This window comes from Orbicella faveolata, unplaced genomic scaffold (assembly GCF_042242905.1).
Source record: "Orbicella faveolata isolate gen_17 unplaced genomic scaffold, um_ofav_v1 contig_2, whole genome shotgun sequence".
NCBI lineage: Eukaryota > Metazoa > Cnidaria > Anthozoa > Scleractinia > Merulinidae > Orbicella > Orbicella faveolata.
Window position 1 is genome coordinate 31,201,426 of NW_028301547.1, and position 20,471 is coordinate 31,221,896.

The 20,471-nt window shown below is 37.1% G+C and overlaps 1 protein-coding gene and 1 long non-coding RNA gene across 2 annotated transcripts; both read right to left on the minus strand.

The window, feature by feature from the left end:
* Positions 1–978: 978 nt before the first annotated feature.
* Positions 979–4,738, minus strand: LOC149112828 (uncharacterized). The gene is made up of 2 exons (XR_016206988.1): positions 4,055–4,738; positions 979–1,542 (listed from the first exon to the last, which is right to left on the minus strand). It is a non-coding gene; the product is annotated as an uncharacterized LOC149112828 (long non-coding RNA).
* Positions 4,739–9,046: 4,308 nt separating this feature from the next.
* LOC110051562 (QRFP-like peptide receptor) lies at positions 9,047–14,590 on the minus strand. Its single transcript, XM_020757601.2, has 4 exons — positions 14,094–14,590; positions 12,520–12,790; positions 12,035–12,295; positions 9,047–11,801 (listed from the first exon to the last, which is right to left on the minus strand). The coding sequence occupies exons 1-4, from the start codon at positions 14,198–14,200 to the stop codon at positions 11,448–11,450; spliced, it is 993 nt and encodes a 330-aa protein (XP_020613260.1). The 5' UTR covers positions 14,201–14,590; the 3' UTR covers positions 9,047–11,447.
* Positions 14,591–20,471: the final 5,881 nt, after the last annotated feature.

The window sequence follows — 20,471 nt, forward strand, 5'->3', positions numbered from 1 at the left end:
AGCTACAACTAGTAAAAATTTTGCAATTTAGGTGTATTACTAAATTAAAATTGTTTGTGAATGGATACCTGTCTTAAATATATACTAAATCCACAAAGTCAAATGTAACATAATGATAATACCTTTGTCATAAAATGAATGAATAAACTGTTTTTTCTTACTAAGTAATTAATGTAGGATTAAATTAGCCTTAATAATGGAAAATGGGGGAGGCATGATGGCCTCATAGTTACATGTAGTGCGCTCAACTCCTGATCGAGCGATCCAGGTTCAAGCTCTAGGCGGGTACATTCTGTTGTATTGTTGGGCAACACACTTTACTCTCAGTGCCTCTCCACCCAGGTGTATAAGTGGGTAGCAGCGAATTTAATGGTGGGGTAACCCTGCAATGGACTGGCATCTCATCCAGGGGGAGTAGAAATAGTCCTAGTTGCTTCCTGCTACAGAAAGCGGGATAAGCTCCAGCCTGTTGGGCCACGTGGCTCGTATGCAGACTTTACCTTAACCTTATTATGAAAATTACTGCAATGTAAGTGTGAAGTATTGATCAACTTTTTTCATAGAGTGAATTGTTCTTTTGAAATAACAGAAAATAGAGAGAAACAACATTTACCACAAGATAGAGATTGACATTTTAAATTCATCATAAAAACATGCCAAAGGAATACTACATTGCAAAACATAAAACAAGGCTTCTGACATCTTTTAGGCTATGTTTACAAAGTCACAGTTTCCTTCTTTTTCCAAAACTGTACGGAATCCAAACAGTACAAACATTTTGGACCCCCGACAAAACATTCACTGTAAACAATATTCAAAATTTTACTTTTTCTTTTTGTGATAAAAAAACTGTACTGTAAAAAAAAAAATTCATAGGGGCCTGTTGAAATTGAAAGGCCTATCTAGTACCATAGTTCCCACAACACATCATAAGTTAATAAATTATTGTTTTGGTACTACATGTATGTAAACATAGCCTTTTCTTTTTATGATGAAATCTTATAGCTGCTGTATTGAACAATAAGTATCAACCTAGCAATCTAAGATATTTAAATTTGATGCTAATTCACTAACACAGGTACAGTGTAGGTGATACTTCAAAGCATTAAAAAATGTTTAAAGTGGTTGAATTTAAGCCAGAAAGTTGCCAGAGCATATCAGAGCGTTGAAGGTCACCATGTTAGACTGTAATGCACCAGGGGCCCATTTCTCAAAGGTCCCAAAAAGTTTTCGCACCAAGAAAGCCATACCAAAATCTGAAATCTTATGCTTACAGAGCTGTTTTAATCGCTTATTCTCAATATGAACAGAGGTTTCCTTCACACAAGAAGTTTCAGGCATATACAGCTCTTAGTTTTTAGACACAGCTCAATTAAAGATGGCTTTGTGGGCCCAAAAAGTTTCCAGGGCCTTCAAGAAATGGGCCTTGGACCCCTTATAGAGTCATAAGTACTGTAGACCTCTCAGTGGCTGATTTTTTCCTGATCAAGCATCAATGCCAAGGAGTATGCATGTATTGACCACTCTCAATTTTACTTCATCCTACAAGTAACATAAAACATTTCGTTAAATAAGATAAGTTATGTCTGAGTATGAATCAGCAAATTCTGTGTATGATATCAATCAGTGAATTTTACATTGGAGTTATTATTTTGTTTGTTATCATTCCAATTTATACTGTGACCTTTGAAATTGGACTGTAGCCGGTCATGTTGACTGGCCAAAGTAATTTTAGCTCGGTCACGTCTCGTTTCTGACCAGTCAGGATATATATGCAAAAATCAAGTACATGTAATGTGAGCCAAATTAAACCCACAAATATAGTTTGTTTGTCCAGTCACTGCTAGACCATTTAAAAATTGGCTTAATATTTTTCCGAACGGATTTAATCCCAGTCACTCGAATGGCACTCCTGTCGATCTTGAACGCATGACAAACAGCAAGCGAATGGTCTTTAGCCGTTCGAACAGATACATGTATGCATTGGTGTATGTTTTCATTAGAGGTCATAATAAAAAATAGATTTAAAACTCTCAGATTTACAGTTGGGGATTTGATTGTTTATTCAAGATTGAACAACGTGACCGTCTCAACATGACATGACTGGTCAACATGACCGGCGAGTGAAGTTTTTGGCCAGTCAAGTCACCATTCTGGCCAGACATTGCCCGTTGACCGGCCATTATTTTGAGCCCTGAATATTCATCAATCAAACAGATCTTACATCTACATCTGTAGCTACTGTGTGACAAAAACTTTGCATCTCTGATTGGAAGGCACTGAATGTCAGAGGATGTAGAAGAACTAAACTCAAAATGTGTGGCAGTAAATATTCAATGTTCACTATCTTCTACATTGTAATATTCATGCACAATAAATCAAACTCCTATCAAACAATGTTTAAATAATAAGTCAAGTTATTTGCAGGCACAATTTGATTGTTTCTTACACGCACTTATGCTCTATTGGTGGACAAAGGTACAGCTGATGTCATAAATGTTTGTTTTTGTTTCTTTGTTATGGATTACGAAGCAGATAGATTCTACGTTGTCGCGCATCTGTTCAGTAATAGATCACAGAAGACATCAAAATGTGGTAAGAACATCAGTGACACGCGTGAAAAATTCACAGATTGTGTGACACACTCTGGTAATGGCTTATGTGAATATTTTTTTGTTTTTACCACATTTTGGTGTTATCTGTGATCTACTCAGGGCAGGAAAAAACCAGGTCTGATTTCCTCAGCCAAGTAAATTTTGCTCTTGGGCAAGTGAAAATAGAAGTTGAGTGGCCCGGTGGGCAAGTGAAATTACCATGTAGCCTCAGTAGTCTTGTGAGTCTGACTAAAAATGCCAGCTTGATAAATGATAATTTCCAGTCATTCCATTTCAAAACTTAAGACATAAAGATAAGTTAATTATTACGTTGAAAGCAAGAATTAGTTAGGAATCCGAGTGTACTTCATTCGCATTTGTCCTCTGATTTCCTTACTGGCCACCACACTGGCAACCAATATTTAAATGGGAGCAGGTGAAAACTGAAATTGACTGGCCCACTGGGCAAGTGACTTACAATTTTTTTTCCTGCCCTGCTACAGATGAATGAACAGATGCATGACACATGAAACCTGCATGTATTTGGTAAGAGCCCAATTTCGTACAAGGAAAATGTACAGCTGTAATAGGTCTCTAAAATGCTGTCTGGTCATCCCAGGGTAAGGCAATCGATTGAAACTGATCCATAAATTGATATAAATCAATAAATTGAAATTAATGTAAGTGTTATCAGTGCTATCAATCAATTGAAAGAAATTTATACTCACATGCTAGAGAAGTTTCAAGTTATCAATTTGATTTTACCAAATTTATCAGTCATTAGAGAATCAGTTGAAAGTTGGCCTCTCTTTTTTAGTTCACATAAACTGTAGAAAAATTGTGTCCCTCAACACAATGTTTGATTGTAACTTTTTTATGTAGATTTCAAAGGCACTACCAAAGACCCCCAAAACATAGTCCCTGATACATGTATCCCAGCGAAATATTCTGTTTACAAGATACAATGTTATGTTTTTATGCAATTGTATTCATGATTTCATATTTCACTTTATATCTTTTGTTCATTTCTTTCTTATTAAATGTTGCTTAAAAGATAAGCTAGTATCAGCAAAATTGATAATGCTTATTGAAAATTTGATCACAATCGATTACTCATGACAAATCCTTTTATTGATTTCTGATATCATTGACTAATTCCTGTTGATTGTTATGAAATAATCGATTGACTATACTGTGTCGTCCAAGACAAGTAGATTTTCCTGCTTGGGCAAGTTACTCTTCCTTTTTTTTTCAAGTCCTGTGTAGTTTTCATGACAGTTTGAGGTACATGTATACCTCTTTATAAAGTATCGTAGTGTTTTTTTTTGTGAAAGAAAATTTCACAACATTTAACTTACTATCAGCACCAGTGGGTGCAATGTCCATGTACAGTTGTGTAGCATATTGTAACTTGCATGTAGGTACAACTGTAGACACTTGAGTAACTTCAGAATACTTACACTAGCATAAGAGAAATTTCTCTGCTGAAGATGGCACATTACATTTTAGCTTACTAGCATTCACATCAGAGGGCAACATAACCTTACAAGATAATGCATCAGAAGGAATCATAAGGTGCATGTAAGCCAATAACAAATGTCGCATGCTCTTACTCGGTTATCGAGAACAGATAATAACAGATAATAAAGCCCTTTATGCACAGCAGGTAAATCAACGAAGTCGATTCCACAAGCAATGTAACTTCTCCTTGATAATGACACATTCACAACCAAAAGCAAAACGAAATGTATACGTATCTTGATGTTACTTTACTCTACTCGTTCAATTTATGCAAAACATGCTTACCTGTTGTTGTTGTATGTATGTATGTAGGTAGGTAGGTAGGTAGGTAGGTAGGTAGGTAGGTAGGTAGGTAGGTAGGTAGGTAGGTAGGTAGGTAGGTAGGTAGGTAGGTAGGTAGGTAGGTAGGTATGTATGTATGATGCAAGTTCCAACGAACTACCAAACATGGCGGGAGAACCGAGAGGACCTGGTACCTAACATGAAGACCGCTGATTCCTGTTTGTTGGAGATCGGGCACTCACAAGGCTGGTATGCTCTTACAAAGGGACTGGGATAACAGTGACGGCAATGAAAGCACAGAACGGTAGAAATCACCAAAAAAACAAAACAAAACAAAATAAAAAAACAAAAAGTCATTTTGGGTACCGAAAAAAAGTCAGCTATCATTTTCGGAAAGGCGATAAGTCCTAACGTTTTCGGGAAATGGACAAAAAAACCCTAATAAGTACGAGATACACAAGCTCCTCTAGAATAACCGAACAGATAATTTTTTTTTTTGCGCAAACTAAAATTAACCTACAGAGCTTTGAAAGTACATCAGATAGCCTAAAACAGCGTTTCAAAGCATTCGAGAGAAAACGGTCGTTGGGCCGGCCGTGTCCCTTATGGTTCCCTGCCTAACCTAACTCGCGTCAGTTCAAACTCGGTCACCGGGGCTCTTTCCGTCTTGAACTCACACAACACGTGACGCTTTCATGGTCCTTCATGAATAAATACGTACGTGTCCGAGAATTAATTTTTCTCTTTTCTAGAGACGTAAGCTTGGGACCCTGCATGTGCAGTAACAATTCTAGTTTTATTTTGTCGTTGTGGATGCGCGGAAAGTTCACAAGAAGACAGCTTAGTGCGATGTCGATCAATGCAGCGATTTAGTTTGGTCCATACCTTCTAACCCAACTTCAATTTAAAGCACACTATAGCACACACTTGGATTTTAGAGAAGTTCAAATGCTTCAACGTAAAAGGCACCTTAATGGAGGCTTCACGGTAGGTTTACGGAGCTTTAGGCGATGTTACATTTTAACTTTACGCGCCTTTAAAAGGTCCCATTTATATGTTCTCGGTTACCCGAGACAACCCTTCCCCTCTCTCCCCCCCCCCCCCCCCCCCAACGTTAAACCCGGCCGGGGTAACTTTTCATTTATTTCTTTGCAAAATCCAACCAACCGTTTACAAGAGGATAGCGAACCTGTCGGTAACTTGGAATTTACATCATTTCAACAGTCTCCGTTGGTTGAACCGTTACATCAGAGTTATATTAAATAAGCCCACTTTTCCGTTACATGGTTTTTGCAGGGTTTAGGCAGGCCTTCTCTTAAATTTAGATCTTTTTTTTCTAAGAGTCTCCATTTTACATTAACGTGGTCTTAACAGTTTTTCGAAAAGCCCCAATTATCTCATTTAAATTGTTTTCACGGCCTTTGCAAGGTCCCCCTTTTTAATTTACATGTTTTTAACTGGCTATTTACAGCCCCCCACTGCATCCGTGCAACTTCTAGGTTTTCCATTTACATGGTTTTTACATGTTTCTTACAGGCTCCCTTTCTTTAATTTACATTGTTTTTACATTTTTCTTACAGACCCCCTTTTTTTCATTTACATGGTTTTTACATGTTTCTTACAGGCCCCCTTTTTTCATTGACATGGTTTTTACATGTTTCTTACAGGCCCCCTTTTTTTACTTACATGGTTTTTAAATGTTTCTTACAGGCCCCCTTTTTTCATTTACATGGTTTTTACAGGGTTGCAAAGATAACAATTCCAGACTTTTTACAGCATTCGCTTGAATTATTTACACGTTTCTTACATGGTTTAGCAAAGCAATTTACATGTTTTTTACAAAGGCAGATACTGTAAAAGTGCGTAAAATATTTTACAGGTTTTTACATGTTCTTGAAATGATCATTGTCGACAAAGACAATGTAAATCACTATTTACAGAACATTTACATGCAGTACTAAAAGCTGTAAATTTCCTGTAAATTTATTTTACAAAACCCTAACATGTAAATTGTAATTTACAAAGAATGTAGATCAATATTTACATGCTGTAAATTAAAATTGACATGTCCATGTAAATTTTCAACTTTTCCAGTGTTTGACACCCCTTGGAAATGTTTCCACATTTCTCTGGTTTTAGTTTGAAAACAGCTAAACGAACAACTGGCATTACCAAATTCGCCTATATTTCTAGAATCCAGACATCATGGGAGTAAACAACTTATCCGCACGTGGAAGAGTGACGTTTTTTTGCTTTAAAGAAAACTCATATTACGAAGGCAAGTTAATTTTCAATACAGTTTCATTTGACGAATCTTCGTGAGATGTCTTTTCAACTAGAGACCAGCAGTATTACTCCATATACGTGTCACCGTGATGTAAATTATCACTGCGAGGAAGCCGTATCTCTGTCTTTATTTATTAAACACGTAGTGGTATATTATTGGCAAATTAGTTGGGCACCGGGAGAGAAAAAAAAAAAAGGCAAAAAAGCACTGGTAAGTTTTCGGTCAGAGTTATTCTTGCTAAAAATGGAAAATGAAAAGGAGTGCTACCAATATTTAAGCTAATAACAATTTCCCGAAAATGGAAATCGCACTCGCATCTGTGGATGGAGCGATCGTTTCGTGAATGAATTTGACAAACCTGTGAATTAGAAGTGTCCCCACAATGGCTTTAACACAGGAGTCAGTTGTGTGTACAGTGGATCGGATTTCATCAGGACCAATGGTAAATTGTTTAGTCTTTTAAATAGCACCTGGAAGAGGTTATCTTTACAATAACTGAGAGGTTTTCTGGAATTCATTAAAGTGCATGTACGCAGTATTATACCACGAATTGCCGAATGCTGCATGTTTCTGGATAACACGACACGGATTTTTATCAAAAGCATTTCACAGTTAGGTCCTTGAAGAAGAAAAGACGTGCAATTTCAATACCCAACGTTTTTATTCCATGCAATGTTAAATTACTTGCGCATGGTCAAGACTCATGGTGTCAGCTTTTTCCTTGATCTAATGGATCATGACTAACCCGACTACCAACAGTTTTTATTCTCTTTCTAAAAAAAGAGTTGTTTTTTTAGATTTAAATTCCGTCGTTGTCATGTGAGTGGTGTCACAGAGCATTTCTGCAAAACGACCTCTTATCAGAACAACTTGCACGAGAAAGTTCGTTCCCAGGTTCCCAGGGGCTTCTTCTTGGTCGGGGTTATCAGTGTTCATGATGATATTTACAAGTAAACATTTTCTCCTTTGTCAGTGTAACTTACGGTGAGGAGGTTTGACCCTGAGTAGAAATACAACCAGATTTACAATCAGTGTTATCGGGGGACGGAGAGAGAGGGGGGGGGGGGGGGTGGGGAATTTATTGGTTTCAAATAAAAGGAGCCAACCTATTGAGTCGCCCAAAAGGGCCAAAAGTTTAGGAAATTCACAAGAAAAAGTTAACCTGTTCCTATTCACTTAACGTTTCCGTTACTTTTTTCATCTTGGGGATCGTCGCTATAGATTTATAATCTGTCAATTCGGCAGGGTCTAAGGGAAATGAAAATCCTTTCAAATCAAGCACGAACTCAACAACGAACAAGACGGGAACGCTCTAAATAAGTGCGGAGACTATAAGGGAACCATTGAAAGCTTTTAAATGTAAATTAAGGGAAAGGTAATGTGTTCTGCTGAGTGAGGCTCTATGGTGATAAAAAAAAATAAAGAACTTTGGAATACTGATGACTGTCGCTTGTTTTTTAATAACACGAAGGAAATTTAAGGACGTTCCCGCTTATTGTTTCTGTGCATCCTTACTGTGCACGTAAATTTACATGCCACGTCATGCATCGAGCGCGCGCTAAGTAATAAAATGAAAAATGATAGGGTAGATGGCCATTTGAATAGCTGTGCCTGGATGTAACGATCTTGGACGTCCGGTGGCGCTATTTTTCTTTTGATGGATAATTTTCTCTATCGATTTTCTACGTTTAGCGAAAAAAATGAAGAAAAGCTATCGATTAGAAGTTTGAATTTTTTGCAAAATGCACCATCGAACTTCGAATTCAGTTCTTTTTAGCTCTTCGTTTATCTGTGCGGCGGTTTCAAATGCCTCTTGAAGGGTTAAGTTTTGTGAAAACGTTGGCAACACTTGGATTTATTAACGGAATTGATTCACTTATACAAAATATTAGTAGTATAGTTTGTTTCCGTTGATTAATTTTTGATATTGTAAGCTGAAAAAACTGGAGACCACGCTGATATACACACGCCAATTTTTCAATATCAAACTAGTTTAGTGAGTGCGTTTTATTCCATCAATAAATTATAAGCAGTTTCTACCTGTCCAGGCCTAAACTAAAGCAGATATGGCATCTTTCATTCTGAAAGGCTTGGTTACCCATGATGGCATTGACCGTTTACGAAACGGAAATGAGCGTTGGCGTCGTGGTTTGCTAAAGCTCCCCATTAACCAATCGATATCGTAACTCGCTCCCACGCGTCTACGTGTATTAGCTTGTATTTGCTTGAGGTTTTAATTGGTTCACTGGATTGCCTGTATCCTTTATGATTGGCCATAGTGATCAGTATGGTGTTGGCATAATTCTACGTTCTCATACGACGGAAGGAGTTTGTGCACCGGCCAACAACTAAACAGACAACGTTAATCGGAATCTTTATGTTTAATACAATTCTTTATATGCCATCCATCCTTTTTTCGCTTATATTGTATAGCGCTGCATAAATCTATTATTATTATTATCATTATTATTATTATTTCTTATAAAAACTGTTATTGTGTCTTAAAAAAAATTGTTATTTAGGATTTTTAAAAGGTTTTGTGTACAAAGAAAAAAAAATGCCTTACCATTCTTGAACTTGTGTAATGGCCTACATGTGAATATGTAAAAGCCAATATATATTTTAACTGCGTAGAAAGATATGAAGACATGATTGATCATCGCAGTTATACACACAGCTTAAGTAGTTGTGAAATAAAAACCTGAAAAAAAATTCAGGCCTGAACGGGATTCGAACCCATGCCGGTGCAGAGCTCTACCAAATGAGCTTTCAAGCCAACTGGGAGCTGGTCACCATTTGTGAGTGCGTAATATACCCGTAGATGGTGAAGTATGGCGTTTCTAACATTTCTGTTTGTTTTCTGGACCGTGTCTTTCTTATAATGATATTGTTATATTTTAAAATAAAGCTACTGTGTAATATACTTAAAGTGTGCATTACTTTTTTTTTAAAGATGCACAACAGGAAATTATAGAGCAGTGTGTTCCGCATGTTGTGTTGCCAGCGCAGTCCCTTCTCAGATGTAAATGTTTTTGCTTTTTCATGTCACATTCTACATAAAGGGTATAACCAAAAACCAGATGGTGTTTCTATGTTTTCTAAGAAAATAATATGCTTTTCTATCAATCTACATTGTATAAATCTGATTTGGAATGACTCCTTTTCGGCTTACATCAGATGTACTTCTTTAGTTTTGTCGATAGGAAGAAGAAAAAATGACACAGTTATGTTACGTTTTTTCAAAGGAGTCTATTGCTTCCAGCATTTCTTTTCGTAGACTCCTTATCATTTTCGCTGATTTTTCGACTGGGTATTCGATTTATTGTACTACTAATGTTGTATAATTTCGCATGCATGTGTGAGGGTCTCAACTGGGTTAACCGTTAAAGTGGAAAATCGTAGTCGTTAACAGTAAAAAAATATTAACCATTAAAAATGTTTGGCCACGAAAGTGAAAGTCTCTAGACTTATTTGTGTTTTGTCTTGTGGCTTGTAAGCTATATTAGTCTACGATTATATTTTTAACTTTTTCAAACAAAAATGAATTTTTAACTTTTTTAAACAATGTTATTATATGGCTGTCTCTCACAAGGACTGGGAACTACCGAATTCACGAATTTGATTGGCTGAAATCGATGTTGACCGCGGTCTAGATTTTCCCATCTAGACCGGCATCTAGACCGGTTTCATTTGGCGTTGAAATTGTAGCAAACTGAAATACAAAAATGTTCACCGTCCGTTTTCTTTTAATTTCTTCTCAATCATTTATAGAAGTGCCAAAAAGCCTGATGACAAAAAAAGAAGTAAAGAGGACGAGCAAATTTCGGCAGGTTTAAGTTAAGCTCATCTCCGTTTGCAAGCAAACCAGTTACATTAAACGAATAAAAGTTTTCTTCTTTGCCATATAATAAACATCTTATTAACCGAGCTAAGTCGGTGTGTATGGGAGAATCTTGACCTCGGTCGTGTGTACAGACCTCACTGCGTTCGGTCTGTACTCACGACCTCGGTCAAGATTCTCCCATACAGACCTCCTGCTCGGTTAATAAGAGCTAAGTAATAAATTTCTAAGACTTCTGGCCTGGTGAGTACTCCCTTATATGAGCTACATAGGTATGTGCGGCCTCAAAGGGTAGGGTTTTTCAGCTGTTTTGCATGGCCATAAATAGGGAATCGATTTTGGTTATTTTGGTCATTATGATAAGTATGGTATGGTTTTTGCACACTTGTCTTGAATTGGGTGGTTTTTTTTTTAGAAGAAGCTACTTTTTCATCATTATCGATAAGACTAACAACAAAAGCCGCAACTGTGCCAGCCGCAACGGTCATGAATAGGGTGTCGAATTTTTGGTCAGGTCATAAATAGGGTAGGAAAAATCGCAGATTTTGGTCATAAATAGGGTAAGGGTTTTGGGAAGCGGACCGCACACCCCCACCCAATTTTTTTGGGAATACCTCCCCGGGATTTCTGTTGACCGTAAGGAAAATAAACTAACCGTTAGCCGTAAAACCACCCCACCACACCCCAATGAGACCCTCATGTGTAATATACAGGTGCAAGTTATGTATTATAAATGACATAAACAACTTCGATTAAAAACAAAGTGTGTGCAACTGTACTTTACCATTACAGTATAAAAACAACATATTTCTTGTGAAAGTACGTGGACATAGTGAAATGCATGTATCGTATTTTTTCCGCTCAAATTCTAGAACAAGTGAGTCTGATCCTTCAGAATGCGCTAATCAGCTCGGAACACTTATCACTCCGTTGTAGATGACGCTGCTGTGTAAATCGAGGGGATGGTGTTGTGATCAAGGACCGTGTCCTTGCTTTTCCTCTTAGGATGAATCCTGGCAGCCGGGGAATGTGTGCAGCATAACATTACCTTCATCTTCTCTCTGAACTGCTTGTTCAACAGCGCGTATACAAACGGGTTGATAGCAGAATTAAACAAGACCATCGTGTTAGCGATGGCCATTGGGAGGTGACCAATGTGGTGCAGTGCTATGAACTCGATGGCGTAAACAACTTCATTCGTGCCCCAACAGATCCCATATATGGCAGTGATAGCTACGACCATCAGAGTGACTCTTTTTCGCACTCTCGCCACTCCCTGTGTATACAGAGACGCCAAGTCAGATTAAGAAAACACAAGAGACTGGGCCATAGTGCTACAAGGTAGAAGTTGCAATTAGGTATCTATCCAGAGTGTTTGCGTTTACTTTTGCCATAATCTTCACAATCTTAAATTTTTTGGCTTCTCCAAAATGGGGGGCTAGCCACCTAAGCCACGCCCTTAAATCCGCCCCTGTATTTGGTGGACCATACATATTAAATAACACTAACCTTCTGTTGATGTGTCAGTTGATTGTCATCATTACCATGAAACCACAAAGCGCGCACGACTCTGGCATACAACACAATCATCAAAGCCAATGGAAGAAAGAAAACCACATTCCATGTGGTGGTATATGCTCTACCCATCCACTCCTCTGGGTAGACATATGCACAGAAGCTACCTCCGTCCTTGTTCTTCAAGACATCTTTGACAATGAACATCGGCGTGATAAGAAGTATAGCAAAAATCCAGCTAAAGGGAATAATCACCTGAAATTAAACGCATACAGATTTATTAGACCACCATTTCATCCCAACTTCTTCTACATCCTCCCAGACGTTGCTCTGTAACAATCGTGGCAGGACTTGCTTTTCTCTTATAGGCCTTGTCAGCCATTAACAAGCATGCACTGGACGGGGGAAGCCTTCTTGAATCTTCGTCTACGAAGAAAAGCCATGAATACCAATAGGTCTAATTTGTCATTCGGACTAACCTTCAGTTTTTGCTCGGTAAGTTTCCATTTGTTTCCATGGGGATACATTACTGCATAATATCGTTCAATGGCGATTGCAGTCAAAGTGACAATGGAAGAGGCTCCTCCAATCCACGCGACACTTCCATCTGTCACAAATTTGCAAAAAATTGTGCCCATCACTCCATCTGGATGATTTAAAGTAAGCTGGAAGTAAACTCGAGGGGCGATGAACGCGGCATACATGATATCAGCTATAGCCAGGTTTAGAAGAAGATAATTCATGGGACTCCTTTGGAATTGAAAACAATTTGATAAGTACAGAAAAAAATGTCAGAAACACAAAGACACATAGAACCTCTAGTCATGCACACATGCAAGAACTCTGATATTTGGAATATATATAAACAATAGCTTTCATTTGGCGCGAAAAGACGCTAGGATATTTGTCCGCGGACTTATCTGTTTTGAGAGGCGAACAGTTTTTCGAGAGCGTAGCTCGAGACAAACTGTGAGCTTTGAGGAACAGGTAATGTCCAAGAAAAAATATCCGAGCATATTTTCGCGCCAAATGGAAGCTATTGTGTTTGTTGTTCTTCAAATATTTTTTGCAATACGCGCGGTTTTGAAAATTGGTGAATATCACTCGGATATTTATCAATTTTAGCTGGGGCATATTCAGTCACATGACGCGTTTAGACCAATCACGCACGAGCGAAAACATTTGATGGATTTATAAAGAAACTTGTTTAAGTGTGAGAGAGGACTATTTATTGTATTCCAGGTGAACATCATATGAATTACTTGGAAAAAGTTCCAAAGCTAAGTTCCAAAGGGGACTGAAAAAGGCGGAGAAATGTTTGACTTGACTAACCAGGGACGATGGAAAAGGGTATCCTTAAAGTTTACTACCTTGCTAATAGTGCATGGAAAATGTTGCAAATATTTAACAATTGTTAGACGAGGTTGTCTGAGTAAAATATCGCGATTTGTCAGTGGCGAGCGGATCAATTATTTGCCCAAGCAGAAGGGTGAGGCAAATAACTGATCTGCGAATCACTGAAAAATCACGATATTGTGCGATAACCGAGGACATAAATTAGTTTATCATTCGATCGCCATGTTTGTTTCATACGAAGTTTCGAATCGAAATAATTACGGTTGAACCTCCACTAACGACCTCCTCTTTACGGCGGCCACTCTTATTATAATCCCTCTTCGACGGACACCTCTCCACAACGACAACGGCCACTAAAACTTGTCCCAACTGCTGAAATAACCTCTCGACAATGGCCAGTTAATCAACGACTGTCCAACGGCGTTTACAAAACTTCATTTTTCACTGTAAAAGGTCACCAATCTTGATCCGTACCGTGCATCGTTGGTCTCCGTGCTTAGTTTCTGTTTTGTCGATACATTTTTATTTATATATGCTAAAATAAAAGAAGTATTTTTTGACAAAAAATGTTGCAAAAAAATAGGTGTCACATTACACCCCTACCTCCCCATAACGACCCCCTGTCTACAACAACCCCTTTTTCCTGTCCCCAGGGTGGCCGTTGTGGACACTAAATAAAAATAAAATGAAAATATACCTCATATCTCGATTTCTCTTGATGATCGCACAAACGATAACGTTACCAACGATATCTATAATGGCGAGTAGGAGGAGTACCACAGTCATACCAACTGATTCCGTCATGTCCGGTGATTAAAGTGTCGCTGTTCACGCTTAGTTTAGTGACCTGAATGAAAAAAGGACACAATACATAAATAAAAGCAATCAATAAACAAAACAACAAAAAACTGAAAAAAACAAAAAACAAAAAAAAAACATGAAAACATCATAAGGCATAGGGATGCACGACTCCCACATTGATAATTGGAAATCAGAAGTAACTAGTAGAAAAGGTGTAAGGGAGAAGGAACGAGGCGTATTAGTAAAATGATAAGGGAGGAAAGAGTAATGATGGGGGGAGGGGGGAGGAGAAAAGATAGCCGTAGCAATGCAAAATAATATTTTTTTCACCTATTCGTTGGTGCGTTTAAGGTGAAAGGAATGTAGATTAATTTGAGAAGTAAAAGTTATCTTTCCTCTTGGAAAAGCGTAAAAATTGGAAAATTTAAGCTGTTAATTAGCCTTCAAATAATATTAACCGCTAAAACATTTCAACTGTCGGAAAGTGAAAGTCATAAGATCTCTTGTCAAAACTTTTTTTGTGTAGTGTCGTGTGGCTTGTAAACTATATTAGTCTACAATTCTTATGGTAATACCTTTTTCCGGCCTGGAATTAATGGTCCCTAGACCTTAAATATGTTTTACATTAATCAAAAAGAATTTTAACATTTTTAAAGAATGAAAGTTAATTTTTACTTTTTAAGACTTTTTAAAACAATGGTAATTAAATTTCTGAGATTTCTGTTAACCGTAAGGAAAATAAATTCACCTTAAGCTGTAAAAAAAAACCAAAACCAAAACAAAACAAAACAAAACAAAACAAAATAAAACAAAACAAAACAAAAGCCGAAGTAGCTGTAGCCATAAAAGCCACCGCTCCATTATTGCGACCCTCCGGTCAGTTTCACCGTTCCTATAAAATCCGCACCGTTTATTCCACCTTATTAAATATTATACCCTTATTTCCTAAGGACGAAAAGTGAAAGTGAACGAAATCTTGGATTTTGAAGCAGCTTGATTTGAACGCAATCCCGAGAGGAAGACACAAATGTTTCGATTAAAAATGACAGGTGAAAGTTAGTCTACTTATGGATAATAAATAATTTTTGTTAATTGCATTGTTAATTGCCATTCTTCTGACAAGGCATGACCTCCAAATTGTTTCACCCAAACAACGAAATCATCAATTTTTGCTGTCATGAAAGACATCAAGTAACGCAGAGAGTTTCGAATGGATGGCTAGGAATAAGCTTCCCAGATATCAGCTTTGCAGTATTTATTGTTCCCGATTTACTCGGCATGATATGCGAAGTAAAGGAACTAATAGGTATGGATCGGGCGAACGACTTTGATATAACAATATGACGGCGATTACAGTGTAAACAAGCTAGGAGACCAACAGATTAGGCAACTATATTCAGTCGACTTCCGATAACTCCAACCTTCAAGGGAAATTGGAAAAGGTTCGAGTTATCGGGAGTTCGAGCTATCGGGAGTTGAGAACAAATGACCGCAATAAGGAAAAAACGGTGTTCAATGTTTTTATATTCATGCAGTGTACATTTTAATTAAATTTAATTATACAGTGTAGGGAAGCCTAGTGAAACTGAAACAATACATTTCTTAATTTCGTATAAACTGAACTGACATGTTTTGTGTCATGTAAAAGAAATGAAAAAGTTCACGCATCTGCTTCAAAATAAATTTAATGTTTTGGACTGCAGCACACTGTTTTGACTTGCAACGTTTGACAGCCATGGTTTGAGTTATCGACGGTAAAATTATATAGAAAATGACCTGAAGGGAAACGAAAATTGCTTCGAGTTAGCGAGAGGTACAAGTTATCGAGGGTTCGAGTTACCGAGGGTAAAATTACAGTAAATGTATGACGGAAATCCAGGGGAAATCGATTTTGGTTCGAGTTATCGGAGTCGACTGTATATATAAATATTGGTTTCTGTACCATTTAAGATCGTTTAACATCCCCATGCAAATTGATTTCCGGAATTTCACTGGAACAAAAAAATTTCAAGTGGAGAATTCTCAAATTTGCTAGAGAATTTCGTGAACTTCTTTTTGATTACGGAGTTAAAACTGATTTTTCAGTAAAAGTAGAACTCTAAGCAATTAACTCGCTAAGAAACCGAATTCATGTGATTGCGTGTGATTATTCAAGTGCAGCTCCAGATGTTGTAATGGTAACAAGCTTAATTAGGTTGAATAAAATAAAATTTGGGTAACTTCTTTGATTCGACGTCGCTCGGTATTTCAGAGGATTTCATTTCGACAACCAACTTTCTGTATTGTACGTATATTAAAGACGAAATCATAGCAGCAACTCCTTTGCTCGCTACGAAACCGAAAATGCGTCTGACTAACCGTTCGCCAGTAGTAAGAATTTATAGCAATGCTATGCTGATTTTAAAAGTTTGCTGTAAAAGATATAATTAATCGCTATACAAAACGAATGTATAAAATTGTAATTTTGACTGGGACGGCAGGATGATTGTATTATATTGGTGCTCAGCTAGTTGGGCAAAAATATACAATTCTTCGATCGTATTTAGCTCCGTCGCAGACCTAATACCGCAATATGGAGAGTGTATTTTCGTGCTGCCACATTTGCAGTTGGGTAATAAGGTTATAGAACGAAACCATGACAGATAAAACCTGAGACTCTGTTCTTAAATCTTGTGAGAGCGATGAAAGTACTTGTTAAAAATACTGCATACATACATGTGGGACAGAACGATCGGATACTTACTCATCCTTAAAGGAAAAAATTAAATGTCACTTTAAAAGAAAAAGTAAATGTCGCTTACAGGTACTGAATATCTACTTAAGTATCGTTGAAAACATTTCAATTGACAAAACCTTTTAGTAATCTTTCAGCTAATGTTTGCTCTGCAAGTCCTCACAATACTAAAGATATGACTGACTACTAAAACGTAATTTTGTGCCGCCTCAAAATTGCAATTATTTTGCGGAACAAAATCATAACAGACAAAGCCTGTAATTCTATATTGATATCTTAGAAAAGCGACTTGCGAAAAAAAAATATATGCCCCTTCCTCTTTCTATAGATCACGTTACAGACAACTTGAAAATAAATAACACACCCTCATAAAAATTTCACTCGCACCTTTTTATGAAGTTCCCCCGCCAGTGCTAGTAAGGGTTGAGACAAAGCTTGTCCACTGACACGGAAAGATTTCACGAGCTGCCAGAAAACACTATGGAACAAATAACAAATTGAGAACAGACCTTTGTTCAGAAAAAAAGAAGAAACGAAATGATGTCAAATATACAGGCGCAAAACTCAAGGTCTGATATCTCTATCACTCTTTCAGTTTTCGATCGCTGATAATTTCAGTAAACATCATAGTAAAGAAAAAAAAACAAACAAACAAACAAACAAAAATAAAACATGAGAAACAGAACATCATTCTTACCTTCAGAAACCGAAGAAGAAATTAGAAATAATGGTTTAAAAGACGAATTTAGGAATGACCGTACATTTTTTTAATGACTGAATCTTACAGGGCCGTAAAGTCACTGAGAAACTGATGTTTCGTGTTATGAAAGGAAACCTTATACTCGAGGCGATTTGGAAACTTTTGACATCTGTTATGCCAACACAAACATTCACGGTTTTTTTCAATAGCTAATTTTAATATGTCTTATCACAAATTGTAATCAAATCGGACACTGAGTTTTAAATTTAGAATTGGGATTAAGGTACATCGAGTGAAGTTACCGAAAAAAGTAATAAAAAATTTCACAATATTTTTTTTAACAAGAAACTCATATGGAGAACTAGATACTGGATACACTTTCCCAGACATTATAGTATGTACATAGTATAGAATAGTAAGAGAAAATTTTGCGAACAATGTCTGCCACGCAGCTGGAGGGGAAGAGCTTCTTTTCAAAATGAGGGAAATTAACACGATTTCCACAAAGAAACAGTCTGTGGGATTGTGTCCAATAGATCATATTCGTATTCTCGGTATTGGACTGGAACTAGCTTGCAATGGAGGCTCCTGCAGTGGAATATCATTAAAAAGAGATATATGTCGTTTGCATTTGAAAAGACTCCCCGCTTAGCCTCAGTTGCAAGCTAGTTCCAGTCCAATACCGAGATTACGAAAACGGTCTATATCACATGTTTCAATACCGAATGCCAACAAAATGGAGCTGTTGGCCGCCAGCTTTGTTTCTGTATCTCTTTATGCAAAGCAAGTAAATTTGCGTCCGTATGAAATTTTACCCTCCTGATTCGAGTTAATCTCCTCTATTGGGAGGTAGTAATTTATTGTGTTATGAGAAAATTCGCCGTTGCACAGTCATTTTGGAAAATTATAGAAAAACCAACAGTAGCCTCTTTTCAGTTGATGACCAGTCATTTAAACATTCTACTTTGTACATTACCGATTCTTTGCGCACCTGTACGTGTGCAACGTTGTTACCACTAACTTTCCTTTATTAGACAAATAATTCGTTATCTTGTCCTTTTGAGTTTTCCTTCCGTACATTAGTTTCCACGGAACCTAGGCAGCTGGACTATTTTTCAGTAATGAAGTTTTATCACTTTTATTCATGGGATAATTTCCCCTTGCTATTAGTCACCCCAATTTTTGGGAACAGTAGAAATTCGCATTAAATATCTCTCTTTTAATTTCCAGCTGTGAATTTTAATTTTGACTCTCTATTTTTAATTTTGGAAACTTGGTAGTGTTAATTATCTTAATTAAAGTACTTTCCGCTCGTATTGTATGTTAGAAGTTGCGTTGTCATATTGTAAACATTTCACGTGGAAAGGATGACATATAAGCAAGTGTGTTTGTAAAGCTTTTTCGATTACATCATCGATTTCACCTACGATTACGATCAGTATTGACGAGTGCAGAATAAACTACTGTTGGACCAAGTTATGTCTCTTCCATGACGGCCATAGTGAAGACCATTGAAGAAGATCCTCGTGTAGCAGTGCTCGCCAGAGTTAGATTCCCCCCAGTTGTCAGTTCAAGTGTCCGTTAACTCAGAAATTTACAGCGTTTGCAGGAAAAACCTATCGTCACAGTGGTTTACCAGAAAAACTTATCGTCACAATTGGGCGGTTAATAATTTATTAAGGGGTTAATCTGTATCTCGTAAATTTATGATACCTTAGTTTACACGACCGTTTACCTCTTACAATCAGGTAACAACGAAACAACGCGGTCTCAGCTGCTGCCAATAATTCTGCGCCTCTTTTTTGAATTCTAAGAGAAAAAAGAATTTAAAAACGTATATTTTTGTTAAAAAGAACAAAAGGATGTATTTGCAGAATATATTAAATTTAATTTATAAAGTAATGCCGTTGGCTTCATAAATCTGTCACGCAAACTATATTTACCAGCTGCAGAACTTAAATAGGCGGGCGAGCGAAATTTCTTGTACATATTGACAAAAATGGGCGTGCTTGTCACGTCCATGATGTCATATATCAAGCACGAAAGACAGTGTTTGACCTCCGCGAAGCGGAGTATTTTTGACGAACTTCGAGGTGTTTGGAAATATGGTGAAACACTGTCTTGAGTGTTTGATATATCTTCTCAATCGAAAATAAAACTAAGGAGAAAATGGAGAATTAAAATCGTAAAAATCTACGCTGATTAAGATCAGATATCCAAACACTGTCACGGTCATGATTTCCTTTGTTTAAACTTGATGAATTATTAATGAGTTTGAGAATGTCATTTCCGAGTTTGGACAGCACAGAAATATCTGCTAATATGTCAACGACACCATAATCTGTCCAAAATATTAGCTGATTTCGGTTTGCAAGCTTTGATTATCGCTCTTAAACTTCTTAAAAACTGCTTCCCCAAAAGGCAATTACAAGGCATTTGCTATAGCTATATATTCAACAAGGTATTTGAAAATATGGCGAAATAAAGGAAAAGTACTTCCAGATATCGGAAATTAACGCGGAGGGGGGTAAAAGTTCAAACGAAGAACTTTTGACAGATTAACGGAAAGGAACACAGTTTTTTTTTTTTGAAAACAGGAACATATTTATTTATTCTTGAACTAAATGCAAAACCCGAACAAAACTGAAATTGGCCGAGATCCAAGACTGAACCAGATGCTAAGAACTACTTTTGTGAGAACGACGGAAAAGAAATAGTCTGCAATGAATACCTTTGTGAAAGATTGAAATAAGTTAACTACGCAAACAACAATGAATCGAGAATTTTGACATGAAAATAATGAAAAATAAGGTTGTCCAAATTGACGCTTGGCATATAAC

Coding starts and splice junctions, on each gene's coding strand:
- LOC110051562 (XM_020757601.2), bottom strand. CDS start 14,200: ATGACGGAATCAGTTGGTATGACTGTGGTACTCCTCCTACTCGCCATT. Junction 12,791..14,093: donor AAGAGAAATCGAGATATGAG/GTATATTTTCAT, acceptor TCAATTCCAAAG/GAGTCCCATGAATTATCTTC. Junction 12,296..12,519: donor TTACCGAGCAAAAACTGAAG/GTTAGTCCGAAT, acceptor GTTTAATTTCAG/GTGATTATTCCCTTTAGCTG.